Source organism: Bombina bombina, chromosome 4, assembly GCF_027579735.1.
Source record: "Bombina bombina isolate aBomBom1 chromosome 4, aBomBom1.pri, whole genome shotgun sequence".
Classification (NCBI taxonomy): Eukaryota; Metazoa; Chordata; class Amphibia; order Anura; family Bombinatoridae; genus Bombina; species Bombina bombina.
In genome coordinates this window covers 966,375,958-966,400,202 of record NC_069502.1, presented here as the reverse complement: position 1 = coordinate 966,400,202, position 24,245 = coordinate 966,375,958, and the positions used below count along the sequence as shown (strand labels likewise).

Below are 24,245 nucleotides of genomic sequence, written 5' to 3'. Positions count from 1 at the left end.
AGTAAGCACATAAAATACAAAACAACGCCAAATTAGCTAACAAAATGACAATTAAGCTCATTGTTTAAAGGTTGTGATATTCTATGTGTATGTAAAACACTCTGTACACGTTCTGCAGTACTAGCTCCTATTGAGCAAGAGTTCACAGTACATATATATATATATATATATATATATATATATATATATATATATATATATATGCGCTTGCGATTGGCTGATGGCTGTCAATTTAACTTTGAAATTTGTCAGAACAAAATCTACTACCTGTACTAATTTGAAATTCAGACTAAGGGTCCCCATCTAAAGCTCTACACACTTCTGCAAGATTATTTAAAAAAGCCTTATCAGTACCACAAGGTTTCTCAATGAATTTTAGAAAGGACACTTTTAGCTTGAGAGCTGTTTATCTTGATATGTAGGGTTCTGGATGTGAAAGAAAAAACACATTGATTGCAATAAAACTCTCAAAGATCTTGAGTGATTTCTCACCATGCAAGCAGGTTTTTGATCATTGGGTCTTTAACATATTTGCATTGTCTTGTTATTTTGCATTTGCTAATTATACAATTCTTATTCTACCATATTTAATAGTCCTTGAATGTCTTAAATGCATAGTATAAGAAGAATTTGGAACTTCTAAATCAGCATGCTTTGTGGTTATAACTAGATGTGCAAAAATGTTTTATTCATTTGACAAAATTTTGCAGTTTGTAATATTTTACCTGATAGTTGTTCATTAACAAAATTAAATGAAAGAATATAACATTCATTCATTAAAGGGATCTGAAACAGAGCTCCTTTAGGAAAAAAATAAAAAATCAAAGTAAACAAAAAAACAGGAAGCTTATTTTCTTGAAAATTGAGCACTTAGAAATTCTTACTACTGGCTTTAGTGAGATAAGGGAGCTAGGAGATGTTCTACTGTCACATGATTTTTGTAACAAAAGACATCTACTGAGCATGGGCAAGAAAGTGAATGGAGATAGTTAGTGCAGGTGTTTCCTTGTAAACCACTTCAAAGCAAAGCTACTCATTTGCCTTACTGTAGAGACCACAGCCTCTTTGTAAAGGTAAAATTGTTTTAAAATAAATATTACAATGATTTCTATTAAAGGGACAATAAACCTTCAAATTGTCTTTATTCTATTGTGTGTAAAGTGAACTGAGGTTTAAATTAGCAAATATATGTTATTAATTATTTTTCTTAACTTCACAATAATACATTAAATATCTATTGTTTTCCAAGCCATGAAGCAAGCACTATCCATGATTGCTATCCAGATAGGACCTCAGTGGCGAGCACATCACTTAAGCGCATGCGCACATCTATAGCACTTGATCTGTCTGTTATATGTGCGGAAAATTGCGGCGTTTAATTGTGATGTTACAAACGGAAGTGCCGATATTTGATGAAGTAGCGCAAGCGTGTAGCGTGTTACGGCACTGCGTGTGTGAACGGGAGCGAGCTTCACATAATTAGGTATGCATAAATTAAAAGCAATGATTGACCACATTTTAAATGAGGGGGCTTGCTTTTTTCAATGGGCTAGAGTTAAAGATGAGCTCACGGACACTTTTAAAGGCTACAATCTGACTTAAGAAATTAAATATTAATTGAAATGTAGTTATATTTTAACATCGTTAATAGATACACAAGTATATTTATAATAAAAAAAAAAATTTACTTTGAAAGTTTAAGGTTCCTTTAAGTATAATTTTATCCACAGGGGAATACAGCACACTCTCCAGAGTGGGGCAATGAAACAGAGTATCCAGGTCTCTACTGTACTATGAACAAACAATTTTTCCAGCCACCAAATCTCTTTTTAAAAGACCTTTATTTTCTTAGGCAGGGTCCTTAAAGGGACAGTTTACTAAAAAATGTTCTCCCCTTTAATTTGTTCCCAATGATCCACTTTACCTGCTGGAGTGTATTAAATTGTTTACAAGTATTTCCATTACGCTTATATTGGCATTTTAAATAGTTTATTTAGCCTGTGGTATCCCCATCCATCCTGAAAGTTTTTGGCCTCAAGGCCAAGCTGTGTTAACACAGCCAGTAGAAGAAATTACACTCTTAGTGGGTTATAGTATAAGGTAATAAAATGTTAATTTTCCATTGTTCACTCCAAGTATTGATGATTGGTTTATGGACAGATATAAGATAAAGAAGCAGGTATGTGTGCACAATGTGATAAAGTAATGAGATCTGATTATACCTACAAGCTCAACCCAATTTATTAGGTTGTGGCTTCAAAACACAAAAACAGAATTTATGCTTACCTGATAAATTACTTTCTCTTGCGGTGTATCCAGTCCACGGATTCATCCTTACTTGTGGGATATTCTCATTCCCTACAGGAAGTGGCAAAGAGAGCACACAGCAAAGCTGTCCATATAGCTCCCCCTCTGGCTCCGCCCCCCCCAGTCATTCGACCGACGTTTAGGAGAAAAAGGAGAAACCATAGGGTGCAGTGGTGACTGTAGTTTAAACAAAAAATTTTAACCTGACTTAATTGCCAGGGCGGGCCGTGGACTGGATACACCGCAAGAGAAAGTAATTTATCAGGTAAGCATAAATTCTGTTTTCTCTTGCAAGGTGTATCCAGTCCACGGATTCATCCTTACTTGTGGGATACCAATACCAAAGCTTTAGGACACGGATGAAGGGAGGGAACAAGACAGGTAACCTAAACGGAAGTTTTTCTTTTGCCCCAAATGGCAGGTGCGGAACTGCCTCACCTGCCTCCTATGAGTGCACGTCACTGAACGGAAGGCACCACTGCTTGCAAAACCTTTCTCCCAAAAATAGCCTCCAAAGAAGCAAAAGTATCGAATTTGTAAAATTTGGCAAAAGTATGCAGTGAAGACCAAGTTGCTGCCTTACAAATCTGTTCAACAGAAGCCTCATTCTTGAAGGCCCAAGTGGAAGCCACAGCTCTGGTGGAATGAGCTGTAATTCATTCAGGAGGCTGCTGTCCAGCAGTCTCATAAGCCAATCGGATGATGCTTTACAACCAGAAAGAGAGGTAGCCATCGCTTTTTGACCTCTCCTCTTACCAGAATAGACAACAAACAAAGATGATGTTTGTCTGAAATCCTTAGTTGCTTGTAAATAGAATTTCAAAGCACGAACCACATCAAGATTGTGTAAAAGCCGTTCCTTCTTAGAAGCTGGATTAGGACACAGAGAAGGAACAATGATTTCCTGGTTAATGTTCTTATTAGAAATAACTTTAGGAAGAAAACCAGGTTTGGTACGTAAAACTACCTTATCTGCATGGAACACCAGATAGGGTGAATTACACTGCAAAGCAGACAATTCTGAAACTCTTCGAGCAGAAGATATAGCAACCAAAAACAAAACTTTCCAAGATAATAACTTAATATCTATGGAATGTAAAGGTTCAAACGGAACCCCTTGAAGAACTGAAAGAACTAAATTTAGACTCCATGGAGAAGCCACAGGTTTATAGACAGGCTTGATTCTGACTAACGCCTGTACAAACGCTTGAACATCTGGTACTGCTGCCAGACGCTTGTGTAAAAGGATCGACAGAGCTGATATCTGTCCCTTTAGGGAACTAGCTGATAAGCCTTTCTCCAATCCTTCATGGAGAAAAGACAATATTCTTGGAATCCTAATCTTACTCCACGAGTAACCCTTGGATTCACACTAACAAAGATATTTCCGCAATATATATTAGGGTAAATTTTCCTGGTGACAGGTTTTCTAGCTTGGATCAGAGTATCTATGACCGATTCAGAGAACCCACGCTTGGATAGAATTAAGCGTTCAATCTCCAAGCAATCAGCTGCAGAGAAACTAGATTTGGATGCTTGAAAGGACCCTGTATTAGAAGATCCTGCCTCATTGGCAGTGTCCATGGTGGAACAGATGACATGTCCACTAGGTCTGCATACCAAGTCCTGCGTGGCCACGCAGGCGCTATCAGAATTACCGAGGCCTTCTCCTGTTTGATTCTGGCTACCAGCCGAGGGAGAAGGGGAAACGGTGGAAAGACATAGGCCAGATTGAAGGACCAAGGCGCTACTAGAGCATCTATTAATGCCGCCTTGGGATCCCTGGACCTGGATCCGTAAAGGGGAAGTTTGGTGTTCTGACGGGACGCCATCAGATCCAACTCTGGAATGCCCCAAAACTGAGTCAGCTGAGCAAATACCTCCGGATGGAGTTCCCACTCCCCCGGGTGAAAAGTCTGACGACTTACTTGTTAGAGCGGCAAAGAGAATGACTGGGGGGGGCGGAGCCAGAGGGGGAGCTATATGGACAGCTTTGCTGTGTGCTCTCTTTGCCACTTCCTGTAGGGAATGAGAATATCCCAAAAGTAAGGATGAATCCGTGGACTGGATACACCTTGCAAGAGAAATCTGCTAATTCAAATACATTTTATACTCTGCAGCTGGTAAAAAAATAAATTGGATACACATTAAGGGAAAAACATTTTTATAGTATACTGTCCCTTTAAGTATAACCCACTGCTAAGTGCTTGGTTATTACAACAATGAAAAACGGTTTTAAATCTCTAATACTATTCTACATTAGAATAATGAATGAAAGACGGATTTAAATCTCTAATACTATTCTCCATTAGAATGATGAACAAAAGTTGTATTTATTCGTTTTGTTGCGTTAATGAACAGATGTCAAGCTAAATATGCCAACTTAAATTTTCTTTATAATTATCGATTAAAACTAAGTTCAGATTCATCTCTTAATCCTCAGTATCTCTTGGAGTATAACTAACAACTGGCATATTTGTATTCATATGGATATTAGCTTACCTGTTGCCAAGTTAACTTTAAGCGCTCAAACTGTTCCTTCCCATCTTCTGAACAAGCAGAGCAAGCAAATTTGAAAAAGTTATCCCCTTTCAAGTAACTTGGTGGGTCACATCTAAGCTGTCCTGAAAAAAACCCAAAAACAATAAAAAGTCCATTGCATTGCACATTTAAATGGTGTACTTTTGTATTTTGTTCTAAAAAAACAAATGTGATTGTGTAATCTATGTACAATTATACGAGTAACTATAATCGCCATAAAGAAACTTCTATTAAAGGGACAGGAAACCCCAACATTTTCTTTCATATATTGGATAGAAGTGAACATACAATTTTAAACAACTTTTCAATTTACTTCTATTTGCTTCATTCTCTTGCTGAAGGAACAGCATTGCATTACAGGTAGGTAGCTGAACACATCTAGTTAGCTAATCACAAGAGACAAATGTGTGCAGGCACCATCAGCAGCTAGTTCCCACTAGTGTAGGATATGTGCATATTCTTTTTCCACAAGGGATACCAAGAGAACGAAGCACATTTGAAAATAGAAGTTATTTTAAAAGTGTCTTAAAATTGCATGCTCTATCTGAATCATGAAAGTTTAATTTTGACGTTCCTATCAATTTAAAGGGACAGTCAAGTCCCTTTAAATTTTCATGATTAAAATAGGGCATGCAATTTTAAACAACTTTCCATTTTACTTTTATCACCAATTTTGATTTGTTCTCTTTATATACTTAGTTTAAACCTAAACCTAGGAGGGATCATATTCTAATTTCTTAGACCTTGAAGGCCGCCTCTAATCTAATTGCATTTTGACAGTTTTTCACCACTAGAGGGCGTTCGTTCACGTGTTTCATATAGATAACATTGAGCTCACGCATGTGAATTTACCGAGGAGTGAGCACTGATTGGCTAAAGTGCAAGTCTGTCAAAAGAACTGAAATAAGGGGGCAGTCTGCAGAGGCTTAGATGCAAGGTAATTACAGAGGTAAAACGTGTATTATTATAACTGTGTTGGTTATGTAAAACTAGAGAATAAGTTATAAAGGGATTATCTATATTTTTAAAAACAAACATTCTGGTGTTGACTGTCCCTTTAAGGGCACAATAAAAGTTTTGACACAAATATTTGAAATACAGGAAATTATGAACATATACTGTTCTACCATCTTGGAGTTTATACATCAATTATAATAAAATACATTGCATATGGCACTGATGATAATATGAAACAGGAACAGCGTGTATAAATTCTATATATCATAACCATAGCTGCAAACTATCTAAACAATGTTAAATCAAACTAAACAATGTTAAACCCATTTTCATGTGCTTGTAACTTTTTATAATGTGAATGAATTTTGTGTTTTTGTGTAGTCTGACTTCCACTTGTATAGTCAAACTACATACACACAGTAAGTGCTGCACATCCCCTCTCTGTAAGGGGATATGAAAGTAACAGGAGCAGCCATGAGGTTCAGCTCTCAGTCCCTTTCAATGGCTGTCCCAACCTGACCTCATCAACGGTGCTAAACTGAGAGCTTTTAAGTTTTTAAAAGGTTTTATACTGAATGTTTAGATCAGTATCTGTGCATATTCCTCTTTATAGTAGTATCTATTTTATGCTGTTATATGAAAATGTACGTCGCTGGTCGTTAAGGGTTTCCTTGCTAACAATAGCGTAGGTCACGCCGCAAGCGGCGGGACTGTGCAATTGTACCCTCTCTCCACCCTTTTGGTCACAAGAAATAGCTATTAGTAATGCAATCCCCATTAAAAGACCAGCAACGTCCTTAAAGGGACACAAAACCCAAAAAATGCCTTTCATGATTCAGGTAGAACATGCAATTTTAAGCAACTTTCTAATTTACTCCTATTATCAATTTTTCTTTGTTCTCTTGCTATATTTATTTAAAAAGCAGGAATGTAATGCATAGGAGCCGGACCATTTTTTGGTGAGAACTTGGTTTATGCTTGCTTATTGGTGGGTAAATGTAAGCCTCCAATAAGCAAGCGCTATCCATGGTGCTGAAACTAAAATGGGCTGGCTGCTAAGATTTACATTCCTGCTTTTAAAATAAAGATAGCAGGAGAACTAATAAAAATTTATAATAGGAGTAAAATAGAAAGTTGCTTAAAATTTCATGCTCTATCTGAATAATGAAAGAAAAAAATTTGGGTTCAGTGTCCCTTTAAGGGGTTAAATGAATATGAAACCCAATATTTCGGTTTCTTTATTCAGATAGAGCATGAGAGTTCAACCAATATTCCTATTAAGTTTTCTTTGTTCTCTTGGTATATTTTATTGAAAAGCACAGACTTAAGCTCAGGAGTGTGCATGTGTGTAGAGCACTATATGTCAGCAGTTTTGCAACAATGTTATCCATTTGCAAGAGTACTAGATGGCAGCACTATTCCCTGCCACGTAGTACTCCAGACACCCACCTAGGTATCTCTTCAACAAAGAATATCAAAAGCAAATTTGATAATAGAAGTAAATTGGAAACTTTTTAAAAATGGTACGCTCTGTTTGAATCACAAATATCCCTTTAATGCATTTTTGCTTAAAAAATGGGATTTAAAATGGGACAGGGGGTACATTTAAAGGGATCACTATCTAGTTAGAGAGTGGGAAACAACAGTAAAAAAAAACACCACTACCCCCCAATAACACTGCATGTAACATAAAAAAATGGATTTGTTTTATAAATAGCACAAAACTTGTGTTAATACCAAAGTTAAAGTTAGCAAACACAAAAAAGCAGGGAATTCCTGGTTAAAACAAACACTGTAGTTTAAAAGAAAAAAAAAGGTCATCCATATGAAAGATTTCAATACAAGAGATATCACTCCTCTATCTTGTGCTATAGAGATACATTCCCTATTGTTCACGTTCATCAAAAAAGGGTTAAAAAGGAAGCGCTAGAATCCAAGCTAAAACCTCATAGAAATCGTTAGTATAAAAAACTTGCTATATTTCTAATAACGTGTTAGGAAGGATTTCTAATAAAAACTTCTAAATGAAAATATCGCACATAAAAGTATTGCCTAAAAAGGTAACTAAACTTAAATTTAAAAAATCTATAGTTTGGCCAACCTAAAAGTAGCAGTCTATATGTTGAAACAAACTATACACAGTCTTGATAAAATAATATATAGCTATTCTGAAAATTCTTATAAATAAACAAATGTCCCAGTTAGAATGGCCAAATCTTAAATCCAGAAATGGATTAGGCATTCAAAATCTCGAGATTAAGCCCTCATATCCGCATGTGTAGTTCTTTACTTAGTCCGTGTTTACACTCCAACAGTAGATTTAGAATTGGTATATTCGGTTACAAATAATTGAGAGATTTCATCATAGTTTTTTTTTATACTAAAGAGTTCTATGAGGTTTTAGCTTGGATTCCGGCCCTTCCTTTTTTGTCTATCATCCACATAAAAAGGCAGCACTAAAACAAGATGAATATATACTTCTTTCTTTGTGGGGGTTTTTTTCATGAAAAACTAAAGTAAAAGTTTTAGATATTTAAAATGAAACAAATACAACTGTGTCTGTTGGGAAATGCATACTAATACTCACGGGCTAAATGGTGATCCTTGCTAAAGCACATTGGTTTATAGTGACTTCCTGCTGATATGCTACTTAAAAGGGACATAGTATTGTAAAATTGGTTTGCCCTTAATGGGCAAGTTTAGATTACAATTTGCGCTCACCTTTTTTTTTACCATTGTGTGCCCAGTTGCGCTTGTATTACAGTCTGTAAGTAAAAATTTTGCACTCTTGCGGTCACATCCCGACGCAGAAAAAAAAAGACACTGCAAAGATGCAAATGCAGGGTCGTATTCCCTCATAGACTTTAATGGAGCCTTGTTTTGAACATAAAAATAGCCGCCAGCTTGCGTAAACACGAGCGCCGGATTACACAGAGATATATGTATTTCTATACATATGTATACCTGTATTTATATGTGTATATACAGTATGTATGTAAATGCATACATACACATATAAATACAGATATAAATACATATTATTTATAGACATACATATATTTATACATGTGTTCCTATGGAACCCTATATAAAAGCACTTTCGGACATTTTTGTTTAATGTCTGACATCTCATATTTTTGAGCCCTTATAACTTTTTAATGCAATATTTTTATGCAACAATTTTTATCACAGTGTTAACATGAGCGTAACTGTGCTGCTACAGGTATTTTTTGTGTGTTTTGTGCAACTTTTTAGTCGAGCGTAATTGTTAAGCAGAGCTCTGAAGTCTATCCCAACAAACGTATATCGTGATTGTGCTCTTGTGTTTGCTTTTACTTTCAACTTGTTATATGGTCTTTTACGTGTGACCAAAAGGGCGCAAACTTGCGCGATAAAAATAGAGTGCCACTTGTAATCTAGCCCAATGTGTTTAAAATGACTTATACCAGCTGCAGAGTTGAAATTGTAAGTTATATTTTTGTATACGAAATAGCTGCTAATTGAAACCAGAATTTTACCCATGGCGCCTTTTTTCAGGTATTCTGCATAAATCTTTATACAAATTTTAAACAAATTTGTCGACCCCTGGTTTAACCGATGTATGGGGTAAATTAAAAGTAAACTAGTATTAGTATTGAAAAGATGCCATGCTGTAATTCAGGGCTTGGCAAACTTGGGAGACACTGGCACCAATAATTCTACCCCTGGCCCCTAACTTTTTGGATTATTCTCCATTTATCTATATACAAATACCACTGTCTGGCTCCTTAATAATCTTGCTGGCTCCTACATTTTAAACAGATTTGTAGACCTATGCATTATAATACCATATATTAGTTAAATGATCTGCATACAAAATAAATATTTTAAAAGCATTTAAACAACTTTGCTACAAGAATTTGCAATTTTCTACAGTTTGACATAGCCTTTTAATCAGCCAATTAGAAACAAAAAGCGATGAGCTACAACACTGATCAAACAATCACTGAGAACCATGTTGCAGGGTTAGGATACTGAAGACAGGAGTATGCATCTCCAATTCTTACGGAAATTGGAAAAACAATACTGTGTCTGAAGAAAGGAGGAAAATATCTACCCTTGATAAACATACATCACTATAGTACCCCTTTTCCTGTACCTAAAACTGGTTTACATTGCTGCTATAATCGGTGTAAAACGGTGGTAACAGAAAACATTTCCATTAAGTTTAATGGAGATACTTGTTTTTACCTCCAGTTTATAACAGCAATGGAAACTAGATCAATGAAGACAGGAGTATATAAGGACATTATTAGAGATGACTGACAAAGATCTGGGCTGTGTCATCAATTTTCACAACAATGTTTATAGTTTAATACAATAAAGGCTAAAAAAAATATAACAAAGAAAGATATTGGGGATTTCCTCACATTGTTTTCTAAGATTTTTTTTTCAATTGCTGGATCCAATTCTAATTGGAGGTTTTTCCAGTCGTAAATTAACCCTTTCACGCCAGGATTTATTTGTCTACATCGGAACAAAGTAGCGATGTAAGTAAAAATTGAAAATCCCACCGATCTTGTGATTTCAATTATGGGATCATGTCAGGGGGGTGCCTATGACGCTAGGCAGGCCCTCCAGCACGCGATCCCATTTAGGAAGCGGCTGTGGCTTCAGACGTTCCATGCCGTCCTAGTAGCAATAAAGCCCAGCGCAGTGAGGACGGCATGGAACGTCCTAATGGCGGCAAAGGGTTAAAGTGTTGTAGGAATAGGTATATACTAATTATATTTGGTATTTGGGAATAAATTAAATACATTACAAAATCTTGAAATGTTTTATATGTGATCATTGTATGGTGTTTGATTTGACTTAGATGCAATTATTTGAGCATTATTATAAAAACACATTGTGAAAACTTTTGAAATATCTTTACACATAAGATGCCTATGCAAATAGTAAAAGGTTTTTTTATTAGAATAAATACAATGACCTATGATCTCTCTATTGTAAATAAATCTTATTTTGGGGTCACATAACTAGGCTGTTTGTACACAGCCCATCAGTCTGCCAATTAATAATCCTAATGCATGTACAAAACAAACTTAAATGGGTATAACTGCTTAAATTAAATTTTAAGTTGATGATACAATGTTGAAAGTATATTAAAGGGGCAGTAAAGTCAAATTTAAACTTGACATTTTAAACCACTTTCCATTTTACTTCTATGATCATTTTTGCTTTGTTCACTTGGTATTCCTGGTTAAAGAGTAATCCTAGGAGTATGCATGTCTTTAGCTATCTGGCAAGTGTATGTAACAATGTTTTTGTAGTAATGTTAAACATAGTTGCAAATACTGCTGCCATAGACATTGTACACTAGATTTTTCTTTGCATAAATGTTTTGTAGATCATCCATTCATATAGCCCATCTGGGAGTGTTTTTGTAACAAAGTATCGTTTTGCTTTTTTTTTTTTTACAACATTGTGCTCATTTTCAGACTCCTGACCAAGACCAAAAGTATCAGATGTATACTGATGTCTACAGATCCCTGCTGCTCTTGTTTGTGTAATATATCCTTTCATATGCAGGGGAGGGGGAGTGTCTGCTCTTCCTGCTTTCTCAGCCCCTTTCAGTGGGTGCCCCAGCCTAACCTCATCAACAGTGCTAAACTTTGAGCCCCTAAGTAAGTTTTTAAAAGGTTTTATACTGGATTTTTATAACAGTACCTGTGCATATTCTTCTTTATAGTAGTGTCTATTACATACAGGTATATATTAAATTGGTGTACACTGTTCCTTCAATTAACATTTGTCGTTCCAAATACATGTACAGCATTGTAAGGCATAACTGTGTCTTCACATCTCTGTATCTAGTTAGTAACATTCTCTAGGTTCTTCATAATTCCTTTTTGTAAAGATTGGTGAAGTAGCTGTGATTGTAGCTTTGTCTAAAACTTATATTCTCTCCCAATATGCAAATATGTCACAAATTAAGCTAAAAAGTATGGTTCCAAAACACCAAATTGTTATTATAAACATTTAGAACCCAGAATTTACATACAATACTAAGGTGAACTTAAACTAAAGCTTACTTCAGCACAGCTAAAATATAAAAATAAAATCATTATCTGATCCTCAAACCAGTGGTAAACAAAATTAACAACTGCATATTATTTGGTTGAAGAGTTTTCATACTTGCTGGTATCCATTTTTGACATTTGTCACAATAAAAAGGCATTTCTTCCATCCATGGTGGATCCACATCATCACCAACATCACTATTTAATGAATCTCCACTCTGATCATGAGATAGATCTATTGATGCCTGGTCCTCAGACTCCACCAACAGAAGTGTTTCTCCTTCCACTTCTCCCTCCTCCAAACCCTCAGAAGTGGATGTCCTAGTGGTTTCATCTTCAATATGAGTCATATGGGCAGAGGTATCCATTTTTACCACAGGAAAACAAATGGCATTCACAGGTCAAACGTATTTATCTATACATATGTCTGGTAATCAAATTATTAGTGTGTTTGCGATTGCTTCCATCCTCCAAATGAGTTCAGTTTGCCAATAAGAGCACAAATAAAAAATAAATGTATGTGTTAACAAGAAGAAAACCACAGTTCCTTAATTATGTTTTTTCTTAGCAATTACTTTTAAGATCTGTGGGATCTTTCACTTAAAAGGATTTTGTCACGTTCCTCCTCAAGCTGTTTGGTTAAGACAATTTGCTCCTGCAGAAGGCGGAGGTTTTCTTCTTTCCGTACTTGCCTTTCCAAATCACGGAAAACACCTTCACGAAGTCTCTGCAACAACAAAAAAAGGATGTCCTTGTATTTGTGTATAAACACAAACTACCAATAATACTTAGCAAAGAAGACTGCTATAGCAAACTAACATGATTTCCTATCCGGAGCTTTATAATAGCAATTTCACTAGCATAACTTATTTTTGGATACTTCAAAACGATCATACAACAATATATATATATATATATATATATATATACATACATACACACAAGGCCTGGAGACATCTGACTAAAATCTACTGGGTTGAGAACCATTGCTCTAGGTGGCTAGTTGAGGGTTTTAAAATATTATCACAAAATAATTATGGCCCTTCATGGGTTAAAATGAAAATCAGTGATATAAAAACCAAATACATTTCCCTTAGCTGATGATTAACAATTAGCTTTTCTTTTGTTATTTTATTACATAAGTTTCTCACAAGAACCAACTTCTGAAACATTTATAAAATTTAGGCTTACTAAACCCGTCAAAGTTCCTAAAAGTACTGAAGTAACTTATCTCTTGAGAAGCTAAAGCTGCAATGTACATATGCACCATCCACATTATAAATGTTTAACTTGTTCTATGCAGCAGCATGTTGGTCATTAAATATCAGTAATGTCAATGTCACCTACATATCTATTCTATTAAATTATAGATCTACAATAATTAAAAAGACATGAATATCTGTTTTATGCTTTTATACTGTAATGTGCTGTACAGCCAAGAATGATGTTTCAATCTAACTAAAACATATTGAACTACAGAATAAGGTTAAGTATAGTAAGTATGCACATCCTCATGCAAGTCACATTAAATGACTGGTATTAAAAGGTTTCATAGTAGAGCTACAGGGTTTTATTCTAGAACCCCCACGCCCTCCCCTCTAAAGACTTCAACTTAGGAATGTATTTTCCTTATATGATTGTTTTAATAAAAACGTGCGTTTACATGCCCAAACGTGTGTAAATGCTAGTCACACTGCTTTCTGGGCTAGTAAGATGCTTTTATACCCTCATGCAGCAATAAGGGGGCAATTACTAGGGCAGAGCACCTGACATCTCCTATGGTTGTAAAAGGAATTCTACAAAAATATCACCGTTTCTAATAATTGCACCACCACCTGACCTATACTATATTATGGTTTTATTAATTGGCATACGTGCATAGTACGTTACATGTAAAGAAAGTCTCTCTGCCCTCTTTTATTCGTTTATCGAACTTTAATATTCCAATATATCACTCGATATACCTCATACAATTGGTAAACATAAGTAAAACTGCACTCAGGAGTTAGGGGTCAATTAATGACGCCGTACACATAAGCACACACTATGCGAGCGGTGGTGTCACATTCATGGCACCAACCTCTCTGTCGAGTTTCTGCTTCACGTGCACCCCAACGACTGTACCCACGGACAAGAGCACCGAGATGCCCAGCACCACCTTGGACAGAGTAGACATGCCTATAGCTACAAAGCCGGATGGGGCGGAGCAAACATGGAGGACTTCCTAACAATGAACGTTATGAAAAAGGAACTACGTCATCAACACTGGCACCGTCAGTACTCATATTTGAGTAGGGCAAAATGCAATTTATAGTTTTTTTTTTCTAACATAAATCAAACTTTATATAACGTTTGTTTTCCACCGAAGACAATGCGTTGTAGATCTGTTAGGTGAACAGTAAACACTTTACAATTGTAATATAAATGTTCATAATAATTAATTATGCATTTGTATTTAGTTTGCTCCTTTTCTTGATTGAAAGAGATATGAAACCCTATTTTTCTTTCATTCTTTCATGATTCAGATCATACAATTTTAAACAAGTTTCCAGTTTACGCCTATTATCAAATTTGCTTCAATTTCTTGGTATCCTTTGTTGAAGGAACAGCAATTCACTACTGGAAGCTAGATGAACACAACGGGTGAGCCAATGACAAGAGGCTTATATGTGCAGCCACTAATCAGCAGTTAACTGCAGACCTCCTAACTATCCCAAAGGAATAGTTCCTAATTCTTAGCGCTGCTCTCCGAGACATCTCCTGATTTGCAGTATTTTACTTAGTCCAGCCCACTAACCAACAGAACACGCCCACAATCTGCTATTAACACCAACCAATGAGGCACGCATACAATCTAGTCCATTACTGATCTGCAAGCCCTTTCCTCCCGGTGCAGCCCTATCCACAAAACGGCAACAGGCCCTAATGCTACCTCCTGGGTTCCGGATACAAGCCCCAAATGTTGGGAGCTGTGTTAAACTCCCAGTAGGGCAATGCTGCTCCTGTGCCTACTTAGATATGCTTTTCAACAAAGTGTACCAAGAGAACCAAATTATATAATAGAGCTAAGCTGGAAACTTGTTTAAAATTGTATGCTCTATCTAAATCACAAAATAAACATTTTTGTTTTTTTGTCCATTTAAGTCTGAAAATTGTTGATTTTCCATTTGCGAAAACTGAAAGAGCACAAGGCATGCTTAAAAAGCCTAACCTTGCCACACATCTCTTCCTAATTTACAGATAGTTATATGTTTTATTAAAATCTTTTTGTTTATTTTAGCATATACAAGTAGGCAGGTGTAGAAAGTGGTGTAAAGTAAGACTGCTTTCAAAAATAGAAATGTTAGTAGTTTATTTTTTATCATTTAACAAAATGCAAAGTGAGTTAACAGAAGAAAAATCTAAGTTAAATCAATATTTGATGTAACTACCATTTGCCTTCAAAACAGCACCAATTCTTTTAGTCATAGATTTTGTAGGCATATACTGTAGTCAGGTGCATGATTAAACAAGTATACTAAACATGTGCTGATGATCATCTATTTAACATGTAGCTTCAAACACAATCATTAACTGAAACAGAAACAACTGTGTAGGATGAATAAAACTGGGTGATGAACAACCAAACTCCGCTAACAATGTGAGGTTGTTGAAGACAGTTTAAAGGGAAATTGTACACTATATTTTTCTTTGCATACATGTTTTGTGGATGTTCCATTTACATAGCCCATATGAGAGTGTTTTTTGTAACAATGTATAGTTTTGCTTAATTTTAAATAACATTGTTCTGATTTTCAGACTCCTAACCAAGCCCCACAGTGTCAGATGTATACGCGTGTTTGCAGACTCCTGTTGATGTTATCTGTCTTTTCATATGCAGAGAAGGGAGGAGGGTTTGCTTTCTCAGCCCATTTCAATGGGTGTCCCAGCCTAACCTCATCAACAGTGTTAAGCTGGGAGCTTCTAAGTAAGTTTTTAAAAGGTTTTATACTGGATTTTTATATCAGTATCTGTGCATATTCTTCTTTATAGTAGTGTCTATTATATGCAGTTATACTGTATGTAAATTGGTATACACTTTTTCCTTTAATGCTAGAAGTCACCCTGGCAAGACTGAGCACAGCAACCAGACACATGGTAGTTATACTGTATCAGCAAGGTCTCCCCCAGGGCCAACATTTCAAGGCAGATGGGTTTCCAGCTGTGCTGTCCCCATTCTTCTGAAGAAGCACAAATAAACGAGAAATGTTGAGGACCGTAGATGCAGTGGTCTGCCAAGGAAACTTAGTGCAGCAGATGAAAGACACATGATGCTTCCCTTTATAATCAGAAGGCTTTTAGCAGTGCCATCAGCTCAGAATTGGCAGAAACCATTGGGACCCTGGTACATCTAGTGATCAGAAGGGATATTCATTGAAAACTTGCGGCCAAAAAGTAATACTCCTGAACTGGAAGCAAGGCCAAGCTACTCAATTATGCATGAAAACAAAGTAACTGGGGTGCAGAAAAAATTGGACTGATAAGTCAAAATTTGTAATATTTGGCTGTAGCAGAAGGCAGTTTGTTCACTGAAGGGCTGGAGAGTGGTACAAGAATGAGTGTCTGCAGGCAAAAGTGAAGCATGGTGGAGGTTCCTTGCAAGTTTTGGGCTGCACTGCTGAAAATAGTGTTGGTGATTTGGTCAGAATTAATGGTAAAGAAATCAATACTAAAAATCTAGTTATCACTTGGCACGAAATACATGGATTTAAAAGGGTGGCAAGCGCAATCAAATAACATATAGGCCTACATTTATTATCTGCCGGATGGACAGTGTTCAATCACATGAACCTGTCCTCCTGGGATCGCAAAATGTGGGCAGCATATTACAGCAATGTGCTGCCCATATTTAACATTGCACAAGCTAGCCCAATGGCGCGCGGATAGGGGTTGACAGTCACCCTTGGGAGCGAACGTACCCAGGGAAATTTAATCCGCCAGCTAATAGCTGGTGTACTGGTTAGAAAGCTGTGGTCTGATGCGACCCTGCAGCGATTGGTCCCCAGAGCTGCATTTGCAGCTTAATAAAGGGGTGGGAGGTCATAATCAATTATCTTTCTACATCTTTTAATCAGCTATATTATATATTTTTTCTTTCTTTTTTTTCCATTAGATCATACATCTTTAAAATATTGGGGTCAATTCCAATGTTTTTGGAATTTCACATTCAATATATAAAAAAATGGGATTGGACTTTTTTTTAATCAAAACTATTACAAGTCAAACATAGCCAAGATTGATGATAACTCCTATGATATTTGATTACCATTATCCCATAATGGCACAGTTAACAGCTGATAATGGCTGCCAGTCACTGAAAACCAAAATGGTTTAATGGTGTTAATGTAATCTATGTGTGTGTTTTGCATTTGGATAAAGTGGTGTTTCCTATAAGTATACCCTATAGGTATACTGGTAATGTTGTTTCAGTTTTTAATATTTTAACATTTTTTTAATTATTATTTTTATTAATTAAAAAAATAGTTTTCCATTTTGGCAAGATTTTCATCTTAAATGAAGAAGAACAGTCAGTGTTTAAAATACCAACAGAAGTTCCAAACCTCACTGTACAAAATGAGGTTTGTCTTTGCCAAATAACTATTACTGTAAGAAGATAGAGACACAAAGTTCTAGATATATTTTAAATCGCGATGATGAAAAACACGATTTTTTTTTACTTCTGGTAAATGTAAAAAACTGTGCTAACAATCTCAGTTGCCAAAAAACAAGATGGAATTGCAAACTATTAAATCCCAAAGATGTGATTGCTGATAGAAATCATGTTTAAAAAGATGAAATTATTGTAACGTACAATCACGAAAAGTATGAAATAAAAAGAAAAATTATAAGAACAAGATTGCTAAACGTCATTTCTAGATTTTGTGTTTGTCATTGTCTTTTTCTTGTTTTTCCTACAGATAGCTGTACACAATATCACGTATATATGTATATGTCTATTAAATACATATACATATGTGAATTTCTCTCCTGACCATTACTAATAAACTATACAGTTGCTTTATGGTTTACCTATAGATAATATAGGTTTAATGATGATATAGTTTGAATCATGATTATAACGATGTAAAAAATGGTGTATCGGGAGATGAAAAACAGCTGATAAAGATAATCGTTAATGGAATTGACACCTTAATTGGAAAGCTGTACTTTAATTTCAATTCAGAATCGAACCCATTTCCATATTTTGACTAAAATTGCATTTTAGTTTTAGTCGTATTTTAGTCATCTGAATTTTTTTAGTTGACTACATTTCCAGTAGATTTTAGTCAAATAAATCTCCAGTAGATTTTAATTGACTAATATCTAAAGGGTTTAGTTAAAGTGTAATGCATTATTTAAGCATTTATCTATAATTTCCAAACTCATTATATACTCCAGGAGTAAACATAACACTTTCTATTATTTATGGTATTAAGGTTTAAACATGCAATACAGATACAGATTTAGTCGTTGTGATATATAACGTCTTTATTAAACTTTAAAATTAAATAAAACCAAGTTTTATAAGCAAACAGAAGTGCAACTTTAAAATATAAAAAAAAAACTGTAAACTGTATTGGCTGTAACGCCTTTGCACATATTACCCAATATAAAAACTTTAACAGTTCTCTGTTAATAATTAAAACAAGTATCAAGTAACTCAACACAACACAAAGTTTCTATAGCTAGCACATGCACAGCATAACTTAAACCCATACTTGTGGGTTATTCTTATTTCTATAGGAAGAATTGATTGGTCACAGATTCGAAACATTTTCGGCAACTAAATTAATACTGCTCTAGAAATTCCAAACTCATTATATACTCCTGGAGTAAAGGTTTAGTAACCTGTTTTTATTTATGGTATTAAGGTTTGAACATGCAATACAGATTTAACAGATTTAACTGTTGTGATATATTACGTCTTTATTTATCTTAAAATTAAGTTTCGTAAATAAACAAGAAGATAACCTTGCTTTTTTTTTTTTTTTTTTTACAAAAGAGCAGTAATTAGATATGGATTGATTATAACACCTTGCATAAAGGTTTAATTTTGACAGCACATTTTGATTTAGTTTTAGTCATAGTCTTTTGACTAAAATGCCATTTTAGTTTTAGTCGTATTTAAGTCATGAGAATTTCTTTAGTTTTATGCTCATTATGGGGTCGATTCGGAATTGAAATGAAATATTTGTACAGCTTTCCTTAGATTATCTAAGCAAGTGCCGTGTTTAAAATGCTGGTGCACGGTGCATACTTAAATACACTTTTGAAACAGCTATAGCTTTTATTAGAAGCATTTTTGCTAATACATATACAGTACATTACAAGAATGCTTCTATTCAAAACTGAAATGTATCCATGTGGATTCCAATTTTGGCTGGAATGTCCCTTTAACCTCAATAACCGTTAGATAGGGTATCCACAATCCATAGAGGAATACAACCATTACTGAAATCTCAAAAATATATAGAGGGGGGGGTTGAAATTTATACCACATTGTTACAAATGCTCTCAAATATATTATTGAATCAAACAGCATTCATTTTAACCATGAGATATTTTTCCTAACCTCAACTAATTAGTACAGGTATTTGTAAAATTGCTTGAGAGTACTTAAAATGAAGTTAATTATAATTGGTTAATCAAATTAACTAATCAGAACTGTAAATGGACAGTCACTTACACAATTATGCATTTAGAAAGGTATGACCCACGCAGTTCTTTAGCATGTAGACTGTAAAACATTACATTCAGGTTGTGGCATTATGTCATTTCTTTTTGTAAACTAAAAGTATTTTCTGAAGGGGCATTGTCTGCTGAATTTTTTTTTTAATAATCATGGTCTGTGTAGGTATCTCACAGAGAACTCCTTAAACTGAAATTTAAAATGAAAGAGCTGAAAATTGTAAGAGCCAGATTACGAGTGGAGCGCTATTTACTGCTTTTGCTTGCGCGCTAACTGCGCTAGAAGTTGTGCTCGTATTACAAGTTGAATTTTTTTTTTTATTGCTTTTGGGCTACCCGGTGTGCGCAAAGAGCCGAACTTAGAATATAGCACATGCGATAACCTATTCACCCATAGAAGTCAATGGAGAAAAAAGTGGAAAAAACACCCCACTCATTCGTTAACCCGATTGCATATTCTCAAGTGCACTAACCGACACGAAAATATGAATATTCCACAGTGCTGCCCATGGGTACAAAAGATAAAAGTACAATGATGATACAATATTTTTAAGACACAGGACAAACAAATACAGAAGGAATTGAGGGCCCTATTCCCGTGGGAGATTTACAATCTACAAGGGTAAGAGGGTGAGAAACAGGAGGTGGGGTTTATACATACTGTATATATATTGGAATATCTATTTATAAATACTTAAAACATTTTCTGCTATGTGCAGAACATTGGATTTGAAATATTTACATTACATACACACTAAACCCCTTTATGCCAGAGGGCAGTCTATTTTAAAAAAATCTACAAACCCAAAGCTAAAATTATACAGAATAAAAAATGTAAAATTACAGAAAAAAATAAAGAAAGCTATCTAAATTAAAAAAAATAAACCTAAACTAATACCCCTATAAAAAAAAATCCCCTCAAAAATAAAAACACCCCCAATCTAATACTAAACTATCAATAGCCCTTAAAAGGGCTTTTGTAGGGCATTGCCCTAAGTTAAACAGTTCTTTTACCTAAACAAATAACCAATTACCCCCTAACAGTAAAAAGCCCCCCACCCACCAAAACCCCCAAAATAAAAAAAAAACACTAAAAAAATAAATAAACTTCCCATTGCTTTTCCAGCCCAAAAAACCCTAATCTAAAAAAAAAAGCCTAAGACTAAGCCCCAAATACGTACTCAACGTTCCTGAAGTCCGGCGGAGAAGGTCTTCTTCCAGGCGGCTCCATCATCTTCTATCTTCATCTTATGGGCCAGCAATACAGGGGGTTGCTACAAGTGTGGACAACCCAGCCACTTCCAACGGTTCTGTCCAACAAAGCCAAGAAACCCCTCATCCCAGCAGCCGAGGAACTCCTCCCCAGCCCAGTGGGGGACCTCTCCAGCCAGGACCTTCCAGGCCGCTGCCCACTGCGCCTATGTGGCGGGTCCTGATAGCTATGCATAATGGCCAGATGAGAAAGTTGGCGTTCTGCATGAAGTCAACCTGGTGACCCAAGATAACCGCCGGCACCATCGCCAGGACGTCTGGGTCAATGGGCAGGTGGCCCAGGTATTAAGGGACACTGGTGCCACCGTCTCCCTGGTCCAACCCCACTTAGCCCCCACCTCCAGTCAAACCAGGAGGACCCTTGCCATTAAGGTGGCTGGAGGAGCCATGTTACATACTCCCACAGCTTGGGTACATCTGAACTGGAGAGCCGGCTCCCGTGATGTAGAGGTGGGCGTCATGCAATAGCTACCTGCTGAGGTCTTGTTGGGAAATGACTTCGGCCACCTGGCCTCAGCCTTTGTGGGGAATAACTCCCCGGATGCCTACCCAGTAACCATTTGCCAGCAAGACAGACGCCAAGCTACTGCACCAGCTCCAGGGACCCAGGTGAGACATTCCGCCCGACTTCCCCTTGTCCCCAACTTTCCCTCCCAACCCTATGCGTCCCCCTCCAACATTGCCCAGGAGACCCTGTACGACCCGACCTTAGCCTCTTATCGGGACCAAATAGAAACTGACCCCCAGGACATGATATCCCTTTAGCTGGACATTTAGGCCAGTCCAGAACTCACCATCGCCTAATCCAAACCTATTTCTGGCCAGGAATTACAGCAGACATTAGGGACTACTGTAAGTCTTGCGAAGTGTGCCAAAAAATAGGTAAGAGCGGAGACCATACTAAGGACCCCCTGCACCCCCTCCCTATTATCGATGAACCCTTTAGCAGGATTGCAGTCGATATAGTGGGTCCATTAGCTCAACCTAGCCCCTTGGGAAAAAGGTACTGTACATCCTTACAGTAGTAGACTATGCCACTAGATACCAGTAGGCAATCCCCTTGGCCAATATCCAGGCGGAGACCATAGCAGATGCAATGCTCCGGATATTCACCAGGGTAGGCTTCACCCGGGAGGTGATTTCTGATCAGGGAACTCAGGAACAAACCTCTGCATAGTGCCCTCTACCATTCCCAGACGTATGGGCTAAGTGAGCGGTTCAACGGGACTCTTAAGCAGCTGCTTAGGACGTTCTCTGTCACTTACAAGGACTGGGAATGATTCCTGCCGCACTTCCTCTTTGCATATAGAGAGGTGCCCCAGGAATCCACAGGCTTCTCCCCCTTTGAATTAGTATATGGCCAGAAGATAAGGGGACCCCTTGACTTATTAAGAGCCCATTGGGAAGGGACTACAGGGGGGGAAGAACACTCCATTGTGGGGTATGTTCTTCAGTACAGGGACCGACTGAAGGATCTTGCCGAACAGGTGCGAGAGAACCTTTGGGTCACCCAATGTAAACAAAAGAGGTGGTACAACCGGAATGCTTGTACCCGAACCCTGACAGTAGGACAGAAGGTCCTCGCCCTGAAGCCTGTCAAAACAGACAAGCTACAGGCCTCCTGGTAAGGACCCTGCCAGGTAGTGGAACAACTGAATGACACCACCTACCTGGTCACCAAATGCTCAGATGACCGGGTCCGCCGGACCTTTCATGTGAACATGTTGAAGGCCTATGTAGAAATGGCCAAGGATGTGGCCACTATCTGTGCTCTAGCGGTCGAGGACTCTGAGAGTCTTCCAATGCCGGAGCTCCCCGGACCAGGTGAGACCTCCCCAAGGGGTGGCCGACATACCCCTAGATGAGAGCCTAGGGACTCAACAGAGAGAGCAAGTCCGACACCTCTTGGAAGAGAGACAAGATATGTTCTCCACTGTCCCAGGGTACACCTCAACGGCCATACACCGAGTGGAGACCCCGGGACAGGCTTCCCTGCGACAGGCAGCCTACAGGATTCCAGAGGCAGTCAGGGACAGGATGCACCGTGAGCTTCGGGGAATGCTGGACCTTGGTGTTGTTGAACCTTCCAGCAGCCCCTGGGCCTCCCTGGTGGTGTTAGTACCCAAAAAGGATGGGACTACCCAGATCTGCATCGACTACCGTAAGCTCAATGACAGAACAACCACTGACGCCTACCCTATGCCTCGAGTCGATGATCTATTAGATAGAATCGCCCTCGGCAACTTCCTGACCAACCTCAAACTCTGCAAGGGATACTGGCAGATCTCTTTAGACCCTAAGTACGTCCCTAAGTCTGCTTTCATCACCCCATTTAGCCTCTACCAGTTCAAAGTAATGCCGTTTGTGATGAAGAATGCTCCAGCCACCTTCCAAAGGATGGTGAATCGTCTTTTGGATGGCCTCCAGGACTATGCCTGCGCATACCTGGACAACATCGCCATCTATAGCGACACCTGGGATGACCATTTGGTCCACTTAGGCGTCATTTTAGATCGCTTAAGAGCTGCCGGGCTGACTCTGAAACCCGACAAATGTACCATCGGTCACTCTGAGGTCCAGTACCTAGGCCACCGAGTGGGCTGCGGAAAGCAGCGGCCAGAGCCGGCTAAGGTTGAGGCAGTGGCCAACTGGCCCACTTCCCGAACCAAAACCCAAGTGCTAGCGTTCCTGAGAACCGCCGGTTACTACCGAAGATTTGTCCCCAACTACAGTGCCCTAGCTAAACCCCTGACAGACCTGACCCATAAACGACTGCTTCGACAGGTCCTGTGGTCCCCTGAGTGCGAAGCTGCCTTTCAGAGCCTTAAGTATGCCTTAGTCTCTGCTCCAGTACTGGCTGCTCCTAACCCCACCAAACATTTTTCTGTCCACACAGATGCCTCAATGTTCGGGTTCAGAGCTGGGTTAAGCCAGGCAGATGAAGAGGGGCAGGACCACCCGTAGCCTACATTAGTAGAAAGCTGTTGCCCAGAGAAGTAGGCTATGCGGCGGTGGAGAAGGAGTGTCTGGCCCTGGTATGGGCCCTGAAGAAGCTACACCCCTACCTCTATGGGAGACCCTTCACCGTCCTCACCGACCACAGCCCCCTCTTATGGCTTAACAGAGTTTCCAGAGACAATGGAAGATTGTTGCGGTGGAGTTTCGCCCTGCAGCCCTTTAACTTTGGCATTCAGTACAGGCTGGGAAAAAGCAATCGAAACGCTGATGGACTTTCCTGGCAGACTGAAGTGGCATAGCTCCTCGGACAGCCCCAGGTCGACTGTGTGTGGATCTAGCCGGGTCTGCCGAACTGGAAGGGTGGAGTTTTCACGGATAATGGGCTGCAAGGGTAAGACCCCTACCCCCTACTACCTCACA

At 37.9% G+C, this 24,245-nt stretch overlaps 2 protein-coding genes across 3 annotated transcripts in view; both read right to left on the bottom strand.

Annotated features, from left to right (window-relative positions):
• KAT14 (lysine acetyltransferase 14) overlaps window positions 1-12,250 on the bottom strand; it is an 86,932-nt gene extending 74,682 nt beyond the window's left edge. For both annotated transcript variants that reach the window (XM_053711993.1, XM_053711994.1), the window contains exons 1-2: window positions 11,983-12,250; window positions 4,810-4,931 (exon numbers count right to left, since the gene is read on the bottom strand). In XM_053711993.1, the coding sequence (XP_053567968.1) occupies window positions 4,810-4,931; window positions 11,983-12,235 (375 nt within the window). In that variant the 5' untranslated portion in view covers window positions 12,236-12,250. The remainder of the gene's footprint in view (window positions 1-4,809; window positions 4,932-11,982) is intronic.
• Window positions 12,251-12,444: 194 nt separating this feature from the next.
• LOC128657611 (protein PET117 homolog, mitochondrial) lies at window positions 12,445-14,063 on the bottom strand. Its single transcript, XM_053711995.1, has 2 exons — window positions 13,948-14,063; window positions 12,445-12,594 (listed from the first exon to the last, which is right to left on the bottom strand). The coding sequence occupies exons 1-2, from the start codon at window positions 14,041-14,043 to the stop codon at window positions 12,445-12,447; spliced, it is 246 nt and encodes an 81-aa protein (XP_053567970.1). The 5' UTR covers window positions 14,044-14,063.
• Window positions 14,064-24,245: the final 10,182 nt, after the last annotated feature.